Source organism: Chelonus insularis, unplaced genomic scaffold, assembly GCF_013357705.1.
Source record: "Chelonus insularis isolate UGA/USDA-ARS -01 unplaced genomic scaffold, ASM1335770v1 contig_117_pilon, whole genome shotgun sequence".
In the NCBI taxonomy this organism is placed as follows: domain Eukaryota; kingdom Metazoa; phylum Arthropoda; class Insecta; order Hymenoptera; family Braconidae; genus Chelonus; species Chelonus insularis.
Genome location: NW_023276358.1, coordinates 835,337 through 857,614, shown reverse-complemented (window position 1 = coordinate 857,614; position 22,278 = coordinate 835,337). Strand labels below are relative to the sequence as shown.

The following is a 22,278-nucleotide window of genomic DNA, read 5'->3' as shown; positions in this document are numbered from 1 at the left end:
TAATCCTTTAATCAAAAGCAACAAATGTTTTTTTATTTATCTAACTATAAAAAAGATACATATAATAAATTTTAATGAAAGGAATTTTATTCAATAAATTTATCCGATTAAAGGCGATAACAGTGGTATATCATCTTAATCTAACATTAATTAATGATAGTAATAGTAGATAGCTTACAAAATCTAATAGAATTTTGATGAAAAGGATAAATAAATGGATAAAAATGCAAAAGGGTGAATATATATTGTTTATTTAAACTCAAAAACTTTTCAAATAAACTCTTCCGATACTAGTTAAACAAAATTAAATATATTACCATTAATATCTATGGAGTGATGAATGTCGCTTTTATGTTCCAATCCTAAAATGGAAATCACTTCATCTTTTATCAATCATTGAAGCTCTTCTTCAATACACATCTTTCTGAAGATTAATTATAAAAAGTGCTCATATTTTATGATGTGAGATATTGAATTATTAATTCTTCCTCAAGGCAATGAATCTGTGTTGTATAAAATGAATTAAAAAACGTAAAATTCATTATTTCTTGATATGATAATAAATAAAGCAGTTACAAAGTCGTGCCTCAAAATGTTAAATGTTGTCTCAATATAATACTGCCTGTAGGCATACTTTGTCTTTGGAAGCTTGTAAGTTCAAAGCTGGTCTATTCTATTTATTTTAAAGTTAATTCTTGTATGAAATTCATAAATAAATGTATTTATTATTTATTGACCCATAAATGATTCTCTTCCAACGAATTAAATTACAAATATCAGTAAATTCATGATGATAAATAATCCTCATAGAGATGGTGATAAAATTTAATTAGTAATTGTTGAAATTGAAGGCATGGAATGTAATGAAAGAGTCATTTTTCAGAGACTTCATTTATATACATATGTAATACAATAAATATATAATCTTTTATATGAATATATTTTATGTAGATTTATGCTGTTGGTTATTTCTTCAATGTTGATAATGTAAGGTACTTTTTTGTAGTTTAAAATAATAATCAGCATGTCATTAATTAATTATTCATAAAATTTGTTTTTATTCAAATAAATTAAATATTATAAAACTCATAATAATTACAACAAAATTATTATTATCAGTCTATAGATTAACAGATTTATTTGTAAGAACATAAAATAAATATCTAAGATGTTACATCATTTTACATCCACTTTGGAAATAGATTTTTTAAAAAACTACATTAATTATTCAGACATTATGGGGATAATTTATTATTATTAAGACAAAAATTTTCTGCACAAAAGCGCTATCTTTTCCCATTTCTACGAGTAATACAGCTGATTAATAATTATTTTTTGCACTTATTTTTATTTTCTTGATTAATTGATTAAATTTAATTTTGAATTTAATTAACATGAAGTAGAATTAGTATATGTATTTTTTTATATGATTAAGGTAACATCTGTAGCGTCTCATTCTTTTAAACTTTATCATAAAAATTCCATATTAATAAAATATAATTACATTTTCATTAACTTATTAAAATTCTAACAATTTGATGAAACAAAACAATTCATGACATTAAATATATTATTAATAATACTGAAGAAAAAATGGTACTCGATTCTATTCTTTATTTTTACTTTTAAGAGTAAAAAGAGATTTCATAGAATCAATAAATAGTAATACGATAATATTTAACTTTCAACATAGAACAAAAATGCAATGGATTAAAATAAAAAAAATGAAGTTGATGAGTTCTCTTATTCCATTATTTCAAATGAGTATGTTTTTTTTTTTAATTTCTTTTTACAACTTGGCAAAATCTATTGCAAATCCTTAAAGAGTCATCTTAACGTCGCCTTCCAAAGTGCAAAAATACGTGATCTGCATCTTGGCGCTTTATGTTAAGTGGAAGTGGATTAGTCTCGCGTAACATTGGAACTATAAAATAGAAAAACAATTATAAATTCATTAGAATTAATTCAAAGAAAAATTAACAACATTATAATCAATCCAATCGTTTATATTCATCCTCAATATTAAATTTTATCATGCAGATAATTTAACTTCATGATGAACTCATGATTCAATTACACTACAACCCTTTGGCCACAGTGTTGATCTTGAACTCTCAATAGATCTTAATGTGGCTAAAATAATTACTGAAATCTACTGGTAATAACTATAATAAATTTATTCTAAACTAGTTGGTGTTAATTATTTCAACCCTATAGTAGCACAAACTTGTCTGACTAATAGAACTCAAAGACCACTGATTTTCGCTTGTCATCAAAGTAAAGTTAGTAATATCAAACTTTATCCTGTCATGCTCTGCCATTCTACTGAATAATATCGATGTTATAATCATGTAGTATTGTTACCTTTGTCGTTAATGTAATTTTCCATGGCTGAACCAAGCTCATATATGGTCGATAGAGTAATGCAAACTTTCCGAATTCGTGGTGGGACTTCATCTAAGAGTCCAGGGTTACACTGGGCTGGTGGCATTCCCAAGACCTCATTTGAATGCATGCACATGATGAAAAGAATGGTTGATACAATCAAAGCCCAGCTACACTTCATTTCTAAAATAAAAATAATTATCCATTAAAAAATGTTTTAAAGTAGTTAATGTCATCATAACTTCTAAAAAAATGTTTATTGATTCTTTTTATTATTTTTCGAGTCACGTTTTTGTTTTTAATAAAAAAGAAAAAAACATTATTGTTCATCTTTTTATCATAATGATCTAAAAATAGAACAAGTTAATGAAAAAAATGAGAACATAGTCATAGTCTCACCGATTTAGTTAAATAACTATTATATTAAATGTTATCATTTTCAGGTCACTTAATAACAGTGTTGTATGTATGTGTGACAATTAATTTAATTTGTAGCACATTACATGGTTCAAAATGTCATAATTGTGACACTTTGTAGTTGAAGTCTACCACAAGATTGAAATCATCCCAAGTAAAGCTACAAAAGATGTATGAGGCTCATGCTTTGTCTATTTACTTCAAACTGTTAATAGGCAATGAAGCTAAGTTAGAACTATGGCCCCATTTCTTCTTATTTTCCTTAATTTCTTCCCTTCTTCATTATTCTGTCCCTAAGGCTTTTGACTACGACCAAATTGAACAAATTTATCTGCTTTTATTTTATTAGCTTGTAAACAAGTAAGATTTTTGTTTATCTAACAATAAATATGTCAATTAGAAATTACTTATAATACCACTGATATCATTTATTAAATAAATATGAATAATATTTCATGATTTTATCAAGTTCTTCAAGAATTTTTTGTTAAATAATAAACTCATTTATGCTAAACTTTTTTAATAATCTCTCGAAAGTTTTATTATTATAAAGATTAAATTGTTTCTTGTCTAGCAAATTATCTTGGAATTAAAAATTTTTTTTTACACAAGATAGAATGGTAGTGAAACTTATTTTTCCTTGACAAAGAATAAAGAAGTTGGGTTGTAAAAAATTCATTTGTCTTTAAAAGATTAAATATGCTAAGATTAATGAGAAAACCTTTTAACGTAATCTAAGAAAAAAAAGTTGAGTGAACTTTAATGTCTCTGACAAGCTTTAAAACCTCTAACATTCAATCCTTTTACCGGATTTCATTCAGAAAGTCAATGAAGAGAACATGAAGATCAAGGTAGTTCCGACCGGACATAGGAATTATTAAAGCTGTAGAAACCACTAGACATCCATAAAAAATTATTTCTTTCTCTCTACTAAAATGTTTTATTTACTTTGTTTATTATTCACAACTAGCAAGTATTATCTTCAAATAAAACACAAGACAAGGGAAAGTGCTCTTTCCAATTTAAAGTCTTAATTAAAAATTCTCTAGTCTTCACAGATAATTTTCCTTGACTTATAAATAACTGTAAAGTAAAGTTTTATCAAGATGAGAGAAATATTTTATCAACAGTACTTGAAACAATTTTTTTATTTAAAACTTTTTTATCTCCTTTCACCATTAGCATCATTTTTGCAAGTGAATAAGTTCAAATAGCTTGGAGTACAATCGTAAAATAATCATTAATTGATTGAACGATTATATAAATCATTAAATAAGTAATTATTAAATCATAATATAAAATCAATGATCTAAAAATTATCTCTAACTACAAATTATTGAAAAGGATGAAAAAAATACTCTCATTCACGAATCAATGCAACAGTAGCATCAGCAGAGCTTGTAATAGGCTTGAATCACGCTCCAAAATGGGCAACCTGTTGCCTCCCTTTCACCAACTTCCCCAACTTCATAAATTGAGTACACATATCTATATATTTTTCAAGTTTCCCACATAATTATACATACATTTATCGATTTTAACATCTGTAAGATTTCATTATATCAGAAACTAAATTTTTGTATTACAAATTTGTTTTTTAAATTCTTGCATTAATTTTGCATTGCATAGAAATACCATTGAAACTTAAATAGACAGCAAAAGATCTCTAAGTTCTGAATTATTTATATAACTATGTTTTGCTTTTGTTTCTTATGTAAACAAAGTCTTATTCAATTAATTAAATTGCATCTCTACATGCTAGTCATTAAAACACCAAGTTACTTGACTCTTGAAGCTGATTTGTCTCTATTCAGCATTTAAATTTCTTACATTGTTCATCAATTCCCTTTCAATCAGCTTTTATGGTTCAATCAACATTTCACTATTTATTTTGGTGTAATAAGTTTTATTGTCATAAAAATTCCATGATGACTTTGATCCAACAATTTTTTTGCAAATACAAAACTTCAACAACTACTGAGCTTTTGATAGGTAAAAGATATCCGTAGATAAATTTCTATTCATAAAAGTCAAGCATTGCATATCAATATCATGGATTTTTTTCCATTTTATAAGGTCAAGTTTCCACATTTGCACGTATATGTACCCAAAGGATTTATCATGAAATATGGTGATAGGAAATATAAGCAGAATTTTATCAGATAAGATTGTAGTAAAAAAAATAGAAGCTTATTAGATGAGTATGACTACTTTTATCTTATTTTTATAAATTTGATTTATGTAACGTATCATCATATTCAAAGTTTATTTTTTTTTTAAAAATGTGATTGTAATAAATTCTTGAAGAAAACTATTTGAAGTTTTTCCCTTTATTCAGGTAAAACACGAACAAAATTATATGCTCATTTGTCTCGATTTATTTTCTTACTCATAGGAAAGAAAATTTGATATTTTCACCCACATTTTCTATGAAATATTAATAATAATACAAAAACAGCAATCAAAGACACGAAAGGATCACAAGAATGTAATTTTTATCTATAAAATACTACACTAATATCAAACTTTCTACATTATTTTAAGTCATATTTTCTTATCAAATGTTAATGAAATGTTGAAACATTTTTAAAAATTTTAGTTAAAGTTTAAAAAAGAGGCTGAATTATATTAAAAACAATAACAAAAAGTATATGAAATAATTGAATTATAAATCAAAGCAATTTGTAAGTGACAGCCGATGTAACAAGATTTAAATTGAATCATTTTGTATCTTTTCAAGAACAGTTGAACATTAAGAGAAAGAGATATTGGAACCAGGAAAGTAGACAAAGTGAGATATTCAGGATAAAAATTACCTAAGAACCAATTCAACTTCAAAAATATTTTTAAAACGTTCAAAAAAACATCTAATTAATATTTCTTTTCTTTTGCACATGTAAAATAATATTATTTCTAATTATATTCATATTGAAAAATGTTTTATTGATTACTAGATCAAACTCATTAGAATTCTTCAAACGTAATAAGTTTTTTTTGCATCGATAAAAAGTATGTCATTATTCAAATAATTTTGTTGATACTAAATACTTTTTGTTTACAAATAATAAATATTGCAGTATCATGACAAAAAATCATAAATATGAAAACTACAATGTCATTTGAATGGTTAATCAAAAAATTAACATAAGTGTCTACTGATTTGTTATAAAGTACTACAATTTAAATAATCATGAGTTAATAAATTTATGAATCAATTTTTTTCACTTTACATATAAAGTATGAGTATTTAAACTCGTTCTTCATTTACCAACATAGTGTATTAAATTTCTGTACGCTTAGTACTTCTTCAACCTAAGGTAACTAATGTCTAGCAAACATTAATTACAAAAACTAATTACATCAAATGTAACTGTGAGCACTCTGTAATATTATTCGGTTCTAATTCTTGTAAATACATAAGTGCATTCTTTCTGACTAAAGAAACTAAATTTCTTAAAACGAAATTGCTGAACCCCCTCTCACCAGCACGTCATAAATTGCTTGCAAAATTATTCAACACCATTTTTTATTCAATTATCCACAATTACTTTCCACGATTCACTTGGAGAATTTTTATTTATAATAATTGAGAAATCAGAAAAAGGGGAATTCAGTGAAAGAAGAAACAATCAGTGAAATCACATTTTTTTACTAACCTGCTGAGATATATTTTCGGCTGACTTCCAACAAGTGGTTGATGCTTAACGTGAGTTATTTATCTTATTACGATAAATATCGTTGCAAAAAAAATTTTATTTTATGATTACACGATTGAATAAGTATGTTCCAGTATAAGTGTATCGATATATATATAGAAGTGTATGGTGTTCTTTGATCTGAAGACGACAATACAGTGGTAGAGAAAGCGTACCATCAGCCCTTAAATACATACGGTATCAGTGGCATGCGCGAACTAAGGGGCGCCATAGAATTGTTTACAAGAGACTATGCATAACTGTCTCTTCACATCAGCAAATATTTATTTAAAATGTTTATGGCTTCTCAAATTACAATAGACATTAGGGTAGTCTAGGAGATTGTGCTCCAAATGAAAAATCACGCACTACCCCTCATAACATCAAACAAAATTAATCAAAAATAACAAAATCAATACAATATTTGTTTAATCGCTACATAAATTTGAATTTTAATCAACAGTTATTGTTGAAAGAAAATAAATATTTTTACTTGGACAGAAATAATTTTTTTTTTTATCTTAAATTAGCGAATATTGTATCGAATAAAGATGATGAATGATGAACGACCTTGCTAATATTTTTATCGATTTAGTTATATTGAATGACAAAATAATTGGATATAACAAGACAGATTAAAGCTACATTTATATTATTTAAATGTCTCCATCTGAATGCATATATCAACTCATTATTACGAATGTATGCTTTGTAAAAGCTTTAAAGCACAGCATGTGAATTCATCAGAGAATTTTTTATCAAAGCTTTCTATTCATTTTTGTACATTTTTACTTATTCCCAGTTGTCATATCAAGACAAAGATATCTCAGAACTAAACTTTCAAGTTGAAATTCTTTTATTTTCATTACTATTTTTTGCATGACGAATTTAAATATGTGAAGGGAATTAATCAGATAATGAGGAAGTATTTAAATATAATCAACACATAAATATCATGAAATAATTTTAATTGACTTTTGAGTAATTATTATTTCATTAAATAAAGTAACATCAAAGAAATATTTTCTATCTTGGTAATTTGTTATATAATAATGTTATTTTTATATTGAATACAACCTTGAACAAAATTTTTTTTACCCTTCTTGAGCAAAAAAATTCAAAAAAGGTGACTGCGTGGAAATAAGACTAAAGAAAATTCGATTTGCAAAGCGATACGAAGCATACAAAATCAACCAACGATTGAATTACTTTTGCGCACCTGACAATTATTGCAGAAATGAAAAAAAAATAAGAAACATCCATCCATATTTTTGAATATGATTTCTTCAAATCTCATCAACTGGGTGTACGATATTTTTCATACATAACGAAGAAATAATTGCAATATTTTTATAAAAAAAAAGTTAATTTAAGAAATCATTTGATATTTTTGCGCTGCCAATTATATATTGGATGTTTCATTTTCACAAATAAGAATTATTTGTAATAATTAAGTACAAAATTAACTTTCTTCCGTGAAGTAAAATTAACTGGGTAGGAACATGTTTGACAGGCAATCAATAGTCTATCGATAAAACTTGTTAATGAACACGAGAATTTAATCGCAATTGCAAACTCGGTACTAAAGAACGCGTATTCATGGTTTCCAATGCGGTTTGGTTGTGTACTGTAATAGTACATTTACTTCCGGATGTAAATATGATTTATACATCCATCATGTACATACATCATAATTATTTATTATATTAAATATTCACAATATTTTTTGTTTTTTTAAAAAAACAATGCTGTTTTCACAAACCATGAGTGACTTGATTTATAAATCAACAATGACTTATCATTACTCGTTAGTTATGTTTCCAGGAATGATATTTACTGGAAAAGAAATATCTTTTAAATTTAAACATTTTCACGACGTGTAGAAGCAATTTGTTACCTGTTTCATGAAGCCGAATAAGTGTACGTTACGACTAAGGTGACAACACATGACCCGCTCACCCTCAATTTGTACCTCACTTTCCATTACCTATTTTCACATCTCCTTTTTTCCCTCACCATCCACTGTAATCATTTTTTGAAAATTTCATCAATCAAACTACTGAAAATTCTTCCGAATAATTCATAGTTATTTATCACTAACTGATTTTCATTTTCTCTTTTGATAAAACCATACATAGTCAATTATTGAATTAAAAAAACGATGAAGCTTTTTATTAAACTTTGATGAAGAATAAATGTAATTTTGTACACAATATAAATTTATACGTCAAAAATCGATATTTAAAATAGAGTTTGTTGGAGATTCTGAAACACACTTCCTATCTCTCTGTATGGCTACTGCACTTTTGGGGAAACTTTTACTCACCATTTATTTTGCATATAAAACATTCGTATAACCTTCATGATACAAGTTGATCAGTTCTTTCTGCCACTATCGCTCTTTGAAAAAATTTTATTCATACTCTGTAGGAAAGAAGAGAACTAAAAAAAACTCATCACAAGTACTTTGCGTATATATGAACATATTTTCCATATCAAGATCTCTTCCTAAATAAAAATAAAAAGATCTCTCTACACATATTTGTATCTAAAGAAACATAAAATCCTGTTAAACCCATGACATCACATTAAAATTTTGCTCATAGAATTATACTGATGGTTAAATCCCTTTAGCTCAGGTCGCATTTTCGTTGGCTGCGTTCCGTGAAATCTAACTGTCAACATTTCCTTTCAAGTCATGTCCTTGTGAGTTATGTATCTCTTATCTATAGATATAGGAGCATCAGGTGGTTGTGTTAGAATTATTCAATATAATTTAATATTCCATGATAATCTGATAAATCGATCGTTATCTGCTTGCCAACATATTATATGTACTGTATTTACTACTCATAAACATTAAGTAACTCTTGAGATAAATGTCCTTTAATAACTTCGAAAATAATAAGGGAAAGGTGGGTAAAAGTGAAACGCTCGGAACAATGTACTAATTTAGTCAAATAAATTTAAAAATGCCTATTGCACTTTTTGTATATCTATTTTTCAATTTATTAATGCATTAAAAATCCTTAACATCTGTTAAAATAATGCTTAACTTGTTGATTTTAATTTTTTCGTGATATTCCACTTTACCTTCTCTGCCCCTATTCATAAAAAACGATAAGTCAATTCTTAATCATGATAAAATTATTCTTTGAATATTATTTAATGTAAAATTGTAACAATTTGTATACTTGTACTACGTGATGTATTATTTAATTATAACATAAATGCAAATTGTCATTTTTTACAGTGAAGATGAGGATCAGATTAAAGATCAGGATTATGCATTAAATTTATCGTCAGACTCTTTACGTAACTAAATGATTTACTTTTGATATTTATTCATAGTTCTTGGTGTTTCATGAAGTAAAAGTTTACATAAATCTCATTAACTTCACGTAAAATAAAGCTGTTATTTTTCCAATTTTTTTTATTCACATGTTAACGGTTTATTTATTAGTATTTTAATTTATATTGAAGTTAAATAATATGATAAAATTCATTGTAATTTCAAACTCATGGAGTTGCATAGTAAATGAAGATATTCTCCAGATAGTATTCATCTCTAGAACTTGCACTAGATTGAACTTTGTCTGCTCATAGATGTAAATGAGAAACGTCGTAAATATCAACATAGCATATGACTATGTACACTTTTTTCATCAAGAACTTTGGAACATAAAAACCTGGTGGATTCGTTATAATATAAAATTTAATCACCATACGATAATAATATATCAACGATATTACTGTACTCTATTACATGTATTTTTAATCGTTCAAGACACGAGAGTGGAATTTTTATCATCCAAGTACCAAGGAAAAATTTTTATTAATATTAAAATAATAAATTAAATAATTTTGATATACTTGAAATTTATCTTTTTACATTTTAGTCTGTCTACCTTCCACATAACTCAAATGTTTCCAAAGAAAATCGACGTGCAAATTAGATTTCGCAGCATATCAACCTTCTTCTGTGATGTAGAAAAACTCGAGTCTTTCATTTTCTTTCGCACCCTTTGTTCATTATTTTTCGTCTTTTTTGAAAGACATTTTTCTTATTTTCTACGTTGTGTCACAGTTCGATTTCGTCGAACGTGCATAGCTTCGTTTATTAGACAAATAACTTCAGTTCTACAGAACATGATGATGAAATTATTTTGTTTTATTTAATTATAAATTATTACGTATATAAAACTCTTTAACATTTGTTAAAGATGACTTTCAATAATTTATTAGAAATTTTTTATCAAATAAAATATCTGTATATGATAATCGTATTTTATCTGTCACTATTTCTATTATATCCTTTTTCATGAAAGCAATGTGTTACTCTCACATGACACTGACTTATCGTTCCAGATAGTTTTCAATTCATACGTGTATTAATTTTGTAATTCTTTTTTTAACAACATACCACTTACATTAATTAGTCATCGCTAATTTACATGTTCCTAAAATAAAATGAATACTTTTTACTTCCACTTGTTTCTTAAAATAACATTTGAGTTCAAGATCTTGTAGGATCCAACAGCTAATTAAATTAATTATCAAAATGGTAATTGACTCCAATCAATTTTTTGTTCAATGAAATCAATAAACATGAATCTATCAATAAATACTTGAATGATAGTCTCATATTGTCTACAAGAATTATTATATTGTCTAAGTGATTCAATTTGACGACCAATGGCCTTTTGTTGGGTTCTAAGGTCATCAGGAAATGAAAACACTACGTAATATTCTCTCTGACCACCAATCACTGCTAATTTATACGTTAAAGAAAAATAATTAACATATACGTACAAAGACTCACAACCTTTTGTCTTCAATCTTAAGTAATACGCGAATTAGTTGTCTCTTGTCCAGTTATATGACCAGATGATAGTCTTGATCTTTTAACAGTAATTTTAGAACCAATTGGTACACATAATAAAGTTTATGTGCAGAAGATAAAATTGATTTACGATAGTGATTCCGCCGAAATAACTTTATTTTCAGTTTGAATGAAAAATAACTTTAAGAAAGTGACATGAGAAATAGTTTTATTCTTCCTTGGACTTAAAGTTCAATGAACCAGGTCGGTGGAAGATATAAGTGTACTTGCAGAGAGATCAAATCAAGTTAGGGTGTTTGAATAGAACTCTAAAGTTTATCCAACTATTTGTAACTTTTAGAAAAGAAGACACTAGATACTAAAAAAAAAAAAACTTACAAAAAACGTTGAGAATATACATGTGACATGTTGTGTATTTTGTGAAAGTTTTTATCAAATTATTCTTTAGCCATCACAGTTCTTCCATTGTTTTTCATTATTTCAATTATTATCTAAAAGCAAAAGCATTGAAGACATTTCTTTTCTACATCTGGTAATTTTTAATCAACAGTGGAAGCATAAAATAAACGGACAAAGGTAATTCAACAGTTGCTGATCAATAAAAATAATAGTGAATGGGCTCGTTAACAACATCAGTGCTATTGACTTTATTTTAAAAAATCACCAACAATATGAACCGAGAAGAGACTACATTTTTAGATTCAAAAACTAAAGAAGATGCCAAAAATTCGTTTGAATCAAAAATTGCAAAATCAAGACAACTGAAACGAGAAAATGAAAGGGGTAAGTTTGATAAAAAAATCATTCTTAACTTTTATATCCGTGCAAAATTTAGAATAATTTATGTGTAGTATTATTACTGAATTTATACCTAGAAGATTCTTAGAAACAAGTAAATATTACAAGAAAAACTTAAAGTGACGATGTAATGAATTATTCAAGTGCAAATGATAAAACACACCAACATAGAGGGTGTGACTTTTCTCTGCAAGGTAAAAAATATTAAACGAAAAGTACAAAGCAGGAGAAAAGAAACAAGCAAAAGTATCTCATTAATTTTTAATACCTAAATACTCTGAAGAAACACCATGAAAAATGTATAACTATTTTTAGCTTTCTTTTTTTTCTATTTTGTTGATATAAGAATATTTTTATTTATTCATTCGAAATGGAATTTTGTTTGTTACAGATTACATATTGAGTAAGAACCCATATCACAGTACAATTTATGAAAAAGCCTTCAGGAGATCAATTGAAGCTCCAGAAGAATTTTGGGCAGAAGTAGCAGAAGAGGTAGAATGGAGTAAACGATGGGATAAGGTTTTAGATAATTCTAATGAACCCTTTACAAAATGGTAATTAATAATTATTATCAAAAAATAGAATCTAAAAATAGAAGATTCGAAAAAAAATTCAAGAATTGTTTCACACTTAAATGTCAAAGGTCAGGAAGTTGTATTAAAATATATCAAGCCAACAGCTTGAAAAAAATGAATCTAATAAAAATTCAAATAATGTTTAGAGTGTATTCAATAATTAATAGGTTTATATTATATAATATTCATGACAAAAGAGAATATTTATTAAACAAATAATTATAGTGATAAATTTTCAATAATAATTTAAGTTAGCCATTATATATATTTGATGACTGATAATTGTGTGTTAATAATTAGATAGGATATAAATTGTATTTAATCCATAGAATAAATATAAATAACAAGAAAAAGTATAAGGTTAATAATATTAATGGAAAACTTAAAGTTTTGTTCTCATTTTGGTCCCTTTATTTATATGTTGTCTTTAGGTACGTAGGTGGAGAAATAAATGCATGTCACAATGCAGTAGATCGACACGTAAAGGCAGGATATGGAAAGAAAATAGCTTTAATACACGACAGCCCATTGACATCAACTGTACGTAAAGTGACATACGATGAGCTGCTAGAGAAGACATCAAGATTAGCTGGTGCATTGGCTAATATGGGTGTACAAAAGGGTGATAGAGTTCTAATTTATATGCCTTTAATTCCTGAGACAGTGATTGCTATTCTCGCCAGTGCACGTCTTGGAGCCATTCATTCTGTTGTCTTCGGAGGTACTTCGATCAATTTTCAATTATTTAAAATACATGCCAATATAATTGTCCTCAAGAAAAAACATTCAATTTATTGTCTATTCCAATTTGTTCTCTATTGACAAATGATCTCACCTGCAATCAAGAGTTTAACATAACTGTAATTAAAGTAATTGTATGATGATTATTTTTTATTAGAGATAAATCCTTGTTAATTATATTCCTGAGGAAATGAACATTTTGAAAGATGATCCAAACTTAAATAATTTCACGCATGGATAAACATGAAAGTCTGATAAAACCAATCAATATGCTAAGGGTTATCTGATATTCCAAGACTTCGTAGTAGTATCATGTGAATTGAATAATGAGCAGACTCGAGAGTAACAGAAAAATTGAAGAACTTTATACAAAATTACTTTTTATTCTTAGGTTTTGCACCAAATGAATTAGCAACGAGAATTAATCATGCTGAACCCAAGGTCGTCATTGCTGCTAGTTGTGGATTGGAACCAACGAAAATTATCAAGTTTGTAATAATTCATTTCTACTAAATTAGCAGAATAAATTTTATATTGAATATTTTTATAAAACTTCTGATGATCTTTTTAGATACACTACAATGGTAAACGAAGCTATGGAACTTATCTCAGTACCTAAACCAAAGTGCATCGTTTTTCAACGACGAAATGTCTGGGAAGCTCCACTTCAAAGTTATCAAAAAGACTTTGATAAATTAATAGAAGAATTCGAGCCACACCCATGTGTACCAGTAGAAGCTAATGACCCTTTGTATATCCTCTACACTTCTGGCACAACAGGTAATTTTGTTAAAATAAAAAAAAATTCATCAACTATCCCTGTTCAAACAACCTAATGCAAACTGATTAATTCAATTGATTTGAGACCTCAACATATTAAATTCAATTTTAAAGATTAATGTGTTAGACTGGTTATAATTATAGTTTTATATTTAAAAAAATTGAGTTATTTAAAACGGTATAAAACAATATAAATAAATTTTGATCGTAGATAATCCAAAAGGTGTGCAAAGACCAGTCGGTGGACATATAGCAACCCTCTGTTGGACTATGAGAACTATTTATGGGATGAATAAAAATTCTGTTTGGTGGGTAGCTTCGGACCTTGGGTGGGTCGTTGGGCATTCTTACATCTGTTACGCACCACTACTTTATGGAATAACCAGCATTATGTATGAAGGAAAACCAGATAGAACACCGAATGCTGGCCAATATTTCAGGTTTTACATATTCTTATCATTGATAAAAATTTTTATAAATAAAACATAAATTTCTTTTCAGTCAAAATAAATTATAATATTGTTGATTAAGAAATATCAATGTATTTATGTTTTATTTAATTTATTAAATTAACAATATATAATTATGTAAATTACATTATAGGATTATTGACCAATATGGTGTTAATGCTTTATTCACTGTTCCAACCGCTTTCCGAGTTCTTCGTCGAGCTGATCCTGAAACTATTTTGGGTCAAAAATATTCTACTAAGTCGTAAGTAGTAAACGTCAATGTATGCAGATACATCACACTTTCCTCTCCTTTCTACTGATTTACCATAATCTTTTTATATCATGCCAAAATGTGACCTGTTCTATAAATATATCTTCGTTATATAAATAAAAGCAATCAATTTAAACCTCTTTACATATTCCAAGAATCTTTTTATAGAATATTGTAAGCATCGAAATAATAATGAATACACAATGTTTAATTTATCATTTTAATATTACTAGACTTAAAGCAATATTTGTTGCTGGAGAGCACTGTGATTACGAAGCAAAATCATGGGCGGAAAATGTTTTCAAAGTTCCTATCCTCAATCACTGGTGGCAAACCGAAACAGGCCATGCAATTACTGCAACTTGCATCGGTCTAGGCCACAGTTTGAATCCTCCAAAATATACCACGGGAATGCCATTCCCTGGTTACAATGGTAAAGTTATTTTAAATTACTATTATTATGTATCGAATAAATTTAAAGGGAAAATCAGAAAATGTTGAACTTAATTATATTGTTGGAATATATAAAAAAATTATTGTTTTAATTGGTATGATAAATTCTGCTCATTACAATTATTTTTATAGTTCAAGTGTTACGAGAGGATGGACAACAAGCATCTGTTCATGAACTTGGAAGGATTGCAGTAAAATTACCTCTTCCTCCAGGAACGATGTCAACCTTGTACAAGGCACCTGATCGTTTCAAAGAAATTTATTTTTCCAAATATCCGGTATGCTTTTATAACATTTTATAATTAATAATAATAACAGTAAAACTTGCGTTATATTTTCTCATTACTTTTCTCCATTATTAACTAAGTGATATGTATAAATTTTAGGGATACTATGACACCATGGATGCTGGATACATTGATGAGTATGGATATGTCTACGTCACAGCAAGGGACGACGATGTAATTAATGTGGCAGGCCATCGACTGTCAACTTCAGCTTTGGAGGACGTCGTTTTACGTCACCCAGATGTTGTAGATACAGCCGTTGTAGGTGTTCCTGAACCAACAAAGGGAGAGATACCTTTGTGTCTTTATGTCATGAGAGATGGTAATACAGTTTACTTTTTACGTATAAGAATTTATATGAGAACTTTTATTTCATTTCAATTCATTTTTTTTTTTTTAGATACTACCAAAAATGAAGAACAAATAAACCAAGAGTTAATAGCAAAAGTAAGACAATTGATTGGACCAATTGCTTCCTTCAAATTAGCAGCAGCAGTTAAAGGATTACCTAGAACTCGTTCAGGGAAAACCATTCGGAAATCTATTGTGGATTTGGCACGTTCGAGAGTTTTCAAAGTACGTCATTATATTTTATATTTACTTATAATGAATTAATTAATAATTACGCTAAAAAAGTTATCAACTTAATTCATTATTTGATTGAATTTTCATAGATACCTAGTACTATTGAAGATCCTACCGTTTATAATGATATTAAGCGAGTCTTGAAAAATTTGGGATACTGTAAATCAACTTCTGCTCTTCAATAAAATCGTGTAAAGGTATTCTTAGTTATCGATGTAATAATCAAGTTACTATACTGATCACTGTTTACGTATTTGCAAGTAACAAATTAAAAAAATATTTACATAAGTTTTTTTGTGAAAAATTAATTGATTTAATTGTAATTTATTAATATTTTATACATAAAAAATCTTGAAAAAAGAAAAATTCCAATTTATGTACAACAATAACAGTATAATTCAAATTGTAAAAATAATTTGTATTTCATACAAATAAAATACAAAATACACATATATATACAATTTTAATTTTTTCCTTTTTTCTTTTTATGTTTTTTCGTTTTTTTCTGAGGAACTTCTTTCACTTCTTCTGTAGACATCTTACGTTTTACATTCGATGCCAGAACGCTAAACCCTGGAATCTAATCAAAATTCCCCCAATGATTAAAATTCAAATTGATCAAATGAAATATATATATATAAAACTGTTAAAAACTAAAAGTTAAAATTGAGTTATAAAAGTCGCATTCATAATACCTCAGGTTTAACAAGTTTGAAGACTAGTTTTTCATGTTGAATATTTGTTCTGTCTAAACTCAATTGGACCACCACTGGATCAAAAGATCGGAACACAATTTTACCACAAGTTTGTGTATGTTCTTCTTCATTATAAACAAAATTCACTGGAGAAGATTCTCCTTTTTTCTTAAGATATAATGTTCCTTCAAGTCCGTATTTAGGTATAAGTATTTGAAGTGCATTCTTACGTACAAATAAAATGTAACCATCTTCATCTTCCACTTTTTCCCGAAAGAATAGCTATAAAAAAATAAAAATACTAAAATTCTCTATTAAAAAAATAAATTTTCAAAAGAAAAATATAATAAAAACTTACGTGGGTATTCAAAGCAACAGAAGCTCTTCCAGCATACTGAGCCATTCGATTTCGATAATTTAAATTATGGCAAAGCTCATGGCTTTTTTTCTTATCTAACAATTCTGGGTATGTTGAATCCGCTCCGATACAAACAGCAAGAAGCCGATGGACTATAATATCAGCGTATCTAGAGAGTATAAAAATTAATATTTGTTCAACCGAAAGATACTGTATAAAAGCAAATAATAGCTACCTTCTAATTGGTGAAGTAAAATGAGTATAAATTGGGCAAGCTAAACCGTAGTGGAAGAACTCTGATTGTTGAACCATTCCACTTACAAAATAAACAGCTTGCATCATACAACGAGTAGCGAGAATTTTCAACATGGTATTGAAGTAAGGATTATCTTCTTTATGGGCTGATTCAAGCGATCTAGCTAATTCTTTTCCACTTGAAGTATTTATTTCAAATCCCTTGGATAACAAAAAGTATTTCAATAAATAATAGATAACCCAACATTCTTCGAGACTAAATAATTAAAAACAGTAGCTTTTTTACTAGGAAATTATCAATACAAACCTGATGTTTTCCAGCTTTAATAAGCGGTTCAAAATTTACTTGTGGTGGCTCTGGATGTCTACGTAACATAGCACACTCTGGAAATTCTTGTACAATTTTTTCTGCCACAGATGTGTTTGCCAATAACATAAACTCTTCAACCATTGAATTTGTATCTCGTAATTTTTTCGCTTCGACTTCGATTGGGTCATGAGTTTCATTATCTATTTGGAAGCGTATCTCAGGTGATGCCAGTACCAATGCACTGCAAATTTTAATCATCATAAATAAAATACAGACATGTGAAAAATAATTTAAGTATCGAAGAATATGAAAATTACCCATTTTCATGACGACGCTTTTTCATTTTCTTTGCGAGATTATTCAATCCTCGAAGTGACAATGTAATTGGATCTTGTTGAGATGGATCATCGATTAGAAGCTGGGCTTCTTCATAAGTCATAGCTCGACGAGATCGAATAACAGATTTACAAAATTTAGTGCCAATTATATTAGCATCATGATCCATTTCCCATATACAGGAAAATGCAAATCGTTCTTCATTTCCTCGTAAAGAACAAAGGTTCGAACTCAATAATTCTAATGACAGAAAAATATATGGATTTAAATAATTTGATATCAACTAATTTTTAAATAATCTGATAAAAGAAAATTCTTTGAATAAAATTCCTAACATACCTGGTACCATGTCAATTCTTTTATCAACAAGATAGACAGTAGTGGCTCTCAAAGCAGCTTCCTTGTCTAAAGCAGTTCCTGGTCGAATGAAATGTGAAACATCTGCTATATGAACGCCCACTTCTAGATTACCATTTTCAAGTTCTTTGCAGTGCAAAGCATCATCGATATCTGTACAACCAGGTGGATCCACTGAACAAATATCCAAATGACGTAAATCAACCCTTTGAGCAAGATCCTTAAAAAAAATTACAATTTATTACTAAGACCATTATTATCTTGACAAGTAAATTTTATGTTAGCAGCATGAATTCTTTTGTTTATTGTCAAATAATTATGGCGTACAAAATTAATGTTACTTTTTTAACGTAAAATAAAATATTGCACTAATTATTATTTAAAGACAGATAAATTAAATTAAATTCTACATAATATGTTAATTTTTGATTTTTCAATTTTATTTACCTAAAAAATATGCAGAAAAAATTTAATTTTAGTTTCAAACAATCATCAGTAAATTTAATTAATCAGATTATGTCAAAATTAAACATGTCGAAACAAGAAGCACACGTTAGTAAATAATTGTTATGAAATTTTATAATAAAATATAATAATAGTTTAATGAAGTAATTTATTTATATAGACTCATACTCAAAATGAAGAAACTAATAATAGTAAAGAGGAAAACAAAGAACATTATCCGTTAAAAATATCTTCTGAAAATATTGCTGCAGTGTGTGATCAATTAGAGAAATTTATCAACTATATGCAGAATACTATTAAATTTGAATATTACATACAGAATTATTCAATGTAAACAATCTTAAATAATTTTTACTTTCTGATGAAGTAACAAATAATAATAAAATATGCATTATTTCAGAGACTTAGAAAAACGATTGAAAAACAATGCAGAAGAAATAGAGCAGATGTTGAAAGAAATTAAAAGTATTTACGTAAATATACAAAAGCAGAAAAAGCAACAAAAATGTTTAAACAAAGAAAAACTATCAATAGATAAAACTTTAAAAAAATTAAAAAATGAAGGTAAGATGTTTATTTAATTCGTTCGTTCTTTATTAAAATTAATATTCAAGGAAAACCAATAATATTATTTGCAAATAATACAGAAATAAGGGAAATGGAGTTAATAATTTCGCTATTCGAAAAAGAATTGTATAATCGTTGGGAATCAATAAAATCAACTCGTAAGCCCGAAACCTTAAACGGATTATTGACTGACATAAGAGTTAGTAATAATGATTTTATCAGTTTAAATTGAAATTCATTTGATTCTTCAATAAATATAAGTAAATTTATTTATAGAGTAAACAATTAGCCTTGATAAATTTGGAAACTTTGATATCAAGAAAATTAATTAATTTGGAAAAGTTTCCTGTCTCGAGTAATTTGACGGATGATTTTCAAAATAAACTCGAATCAACATCAATGATGCTACCATTACTCCCATTAGAATTAGATTCATTAGAAAATGTAACTGTTCCACCACCACCACCACCACTACCATCAATTACTCCCCTGATACCTTCACTAATGTCTTCATTGACACCTTTACCAATAAATGATTCAAATATTTTTTCAATATGAGATAGACCACGCTCAGAAATTTAAAAACATTGAAGGTAGTTTATCAATATTTAAAAATATTATCAGCCTACATTTTTTATTAGGGATGAACTTTTGAATTATAATAATAAACACAAATAAATTACTTACAGTTTCGGTGATAACCCATGGTAATTTGGGGAGGAAGCTGAGAACTGCGTCAGAAAATCGACCGTGGGGAACATCATGCTCCAAAAGCAAAACTTCATTCTCAGTGTCCTTGTCTCCAACATTTCCAAGTGCACGAACAAAATGTCCCAATGGATATCTTGAGTTTCTCGGCCACGAATCGATAGCAACAATGATTCTCTGGGAATACAATATCTCTGATTGTCGTGTTTCTATTCTTATTTTTGGAATTTTCCTCTCAGCTGGTACAAACAGATGCTTCACATTCTGAATAATAAATGATTTAATTTTAGAAAGGTAATCCATCACATGGATAAATGACAAGTAAACAATGAGATAAATTTTGAAATAATTATGTTAATTCGTTTCGTACTCCTGTCACAACATTGGGCTGTAGTATTCCGCAATATTGCCGCCATTTTCGACGGATGATGCCAACTATTCTACCTGTTGGCGTTCGCTCAACTTCTTTTATTGGTTTCTGTTCAAGGATTTCTTTCTCTTCATCTAGAACATCACCAGGATCTTCTTCATTATCATCTTCTTCCAAAACTAGTTCACTCGGTATTGACCATTCTTCTTCAGGTAATAATTCAATAGCTACTATATCTCCATCAATGGCTCTATTTAATCCAGCTCGTCCTTGTACCAGAATCTGTTAAGAAAAATATAATGTATAAATGATTTATATATCATCGCGTAACAGCTGAAATACAGTTATAGAATTTTAATGATAAAAAATATAAAATCACACTTACGAATTTTTCTCTACCCTCAACATTAACTGAGCCTTCAAGAAAATTTTCTCTCGATGCTAAAAAGGTTCCCTGAAGGAGTTTTCCATTTTTTATTCCATCATGAAGCTGAGAAGGAGTTAGGTGAGAAGGAAATAAAGGTTCTCCTTTACCACCTTCTAATATGTAAGTTTTTTTACATAATTTATCTATCAGGAATGGTGCATCTTTTAGGGAGGAAATATATTCTTCCACTGTAATAAAATTTGGAATCAAATTAGAAACTATATTATCAATTCATTATATTAGAATTTACTTAAATAATAGAATTTCTTACTGGAAAATACGGTGATACCGTCACTCTTGGCTTTTTCTTTATTATCATTATCATCAGTGATCAATACTATATCAATATTTGGATTGTCTGAAGACAATAAATGATTTTTATACCATTTACATGTTATTCTAATCGCTCTGTCATTACGATCGTTCACTTTTTCCCCAGGTATTCGTTCAGCATACGTTTCACGATGATGCTCATTTACGAATAAATAAAATTTACGTTTCGGATCGCCTATTATGTCTTTTAATTTTTTATAAACATTCGAACTACGATGTTTGATTTCTTCTAAAACAATTTGAGGAATAATGACATTGCATAGTAACTCTTCCTCTAAAATGTTAATCTAGAAAGTATCAATAAAAAAGTTACATTTGATTAAATATAATGTAAGTGATTGAATTGTTATGTTATTTGAATTGTCATACTTGATCAAGAACAGCATTAGTATCTAATAATAAATAATATGGATGGGAAATTAATGAACTTTTTGTTCCAGGGTTTTCTGTTTCAAGAATAATATCTCTAGATTTGTGTTTGCATTTTCTGCACGCTTCTGATCCACACCAAATATCATCTCTGAGGTAATGATCTCTTACAATCTGAAATGAAACATTTTTGTAATTAACAAAAAAGTTATTTAATAATATAACTATAATTCGTTTTAATAATTTATTTATTTATAAATGAAGTTGATATATTTATACTTTATGAATATTTCCAGTCCTAGTTTTACGGAAAAATGATTTTGTCACTAGCATTTTTTTAAAAATATTCAAAAGAATAAATAAATGCAAAAATACATGTGGATGAATATCATAAAGGTTATGTCATGATATTGATAAAGTAGTAATGGGAAAAAAAATTATTT

The 22,278-nt window shown here is 27.7% G+C and overlaps 4 protein-coding genes across 5 annotated transcripts; 2 read left to right on the top strand and 2 right to left on the bottom strand.

Moving 5' to 3' along the window:
• Window positions 1-1,743: 1,743 nt before the first annotated feature.
• Ms (Myosuppressin) lies at window positions 1,744-6,643 on the bottom strand. Its single transcript, XM_035080426.1, has 3 exons — window positions 6,459-6,643; window positions 2,365-2,568; window positions 1,744-1,924 (listed from the first exon to the last, which is right to left on the bottom strand). The coding sequence occupies exons 2-3, from the start codon at window positions 2,564-2,566 to the stop codon at window positions 1,833-1,835; spliced, it is 294 nt and encodes a 97-aa protein (XP_034936317.1). The 5' UTR covers window positions 2,567-2,568; window positions 6,459-6,643; the 3' UTR covers window positions 1,744-1,832.
• LOC118065232 (acyl-CoA synthetase short-chain family member 3, mitochondrial) lies at window positions 6,019-16,724 on the top strand. Of its 2 annotated transcripts, none has more exons than XM_035080403.1 (13): window positions 6,019-6,119; window positions 11,891-12,123; window positions 12,530-12,695; window positions 13,148-13,437; window positions 13,849-13,945; window positions 14,029-14,237; window positions 14,449-14,677; window positions 14,841-14,951; window positions 15,194-15,393; window positions 15,546-15,691; window positions 15,800-16,022; window positions 16,101-16,276; window positions 16,375-16,724. In XM_035080403.1, exons 2-13 carry the CDS (start codon window positions 12,012-12,014, stop codon window positions 16,468-16,470), a joined length of 2,055 nt encoding a protein of 684 aa, XP_034936294.1. In that variant the 5' UTR covers window positions 6,019-6,119; window positions 11,891-12,011; the 3' UTR covers window positions 16,471-16,724. The 2 variants fall into 2 exon arrangements, with proteins under 2 accessions (XP_034936294.1, XP_034936285.1); XM_035080394.1 differs by having other exon boundaries at window positions 6,075-6,508.
• On the bottom strand, window positions 16,683-22,235 carry Dis3 (exosome complex exonuclease RRP44-like protein Dis3). The gene is made up of 13 exons (XM_035080369.1): window positions 22,115-22,235; window positions 21,836-22,009; window positions 21,405-21,753; window positions 21,092-21,321; window positions 20,707-20,988; window positions 20,316-20,600; window positions 18,579-18,816; window positions 18,221-18,479; window positions 17,901-18,144; window positions 17,574-17,794; window positions 17,339-17,507; window positions 16,981-17,262; window positions 16,683-16,865 (listed from the first exon to the last, which is right to left on the bottom strand). The coding sequence occupies exons 1-13, from the start codon at window positions 22,166-22,168 to the stop codon at window positions 16,749-16,751; spliced, it is 2,904 nt and encodes a 967-aa protein (XP_034936260.1). The 5' UTR covers window positions 22,169-22,235; the 3' UTR covers window positions 16,683-16,748.
• On the top strand, window positions 19,001-20,215 carry LOC118065243 (uncharacterized). The gene is made up of 5 exons (XM_035080416.1): window positions 19,001-19,148; window positions 19,222-19,391; window positions 19,462-19,625; window positions 19,709-19,827; window positions 19,905-20,215. The coding sequence occupies exons 1-5, from the start codon at window positions 19,053-19,055 to the stop codon at window positions 20,184-20,186; spliced, it is 831 nt and encodes a 276-aa protein (XP_034936307.1). The 5' UTR covers window positions 19,001-19,052; the 3' UTR covers window positions 20,187-20,215.
• Window positions 22,236-22,278: the final 43 nt, after the last annotated feature.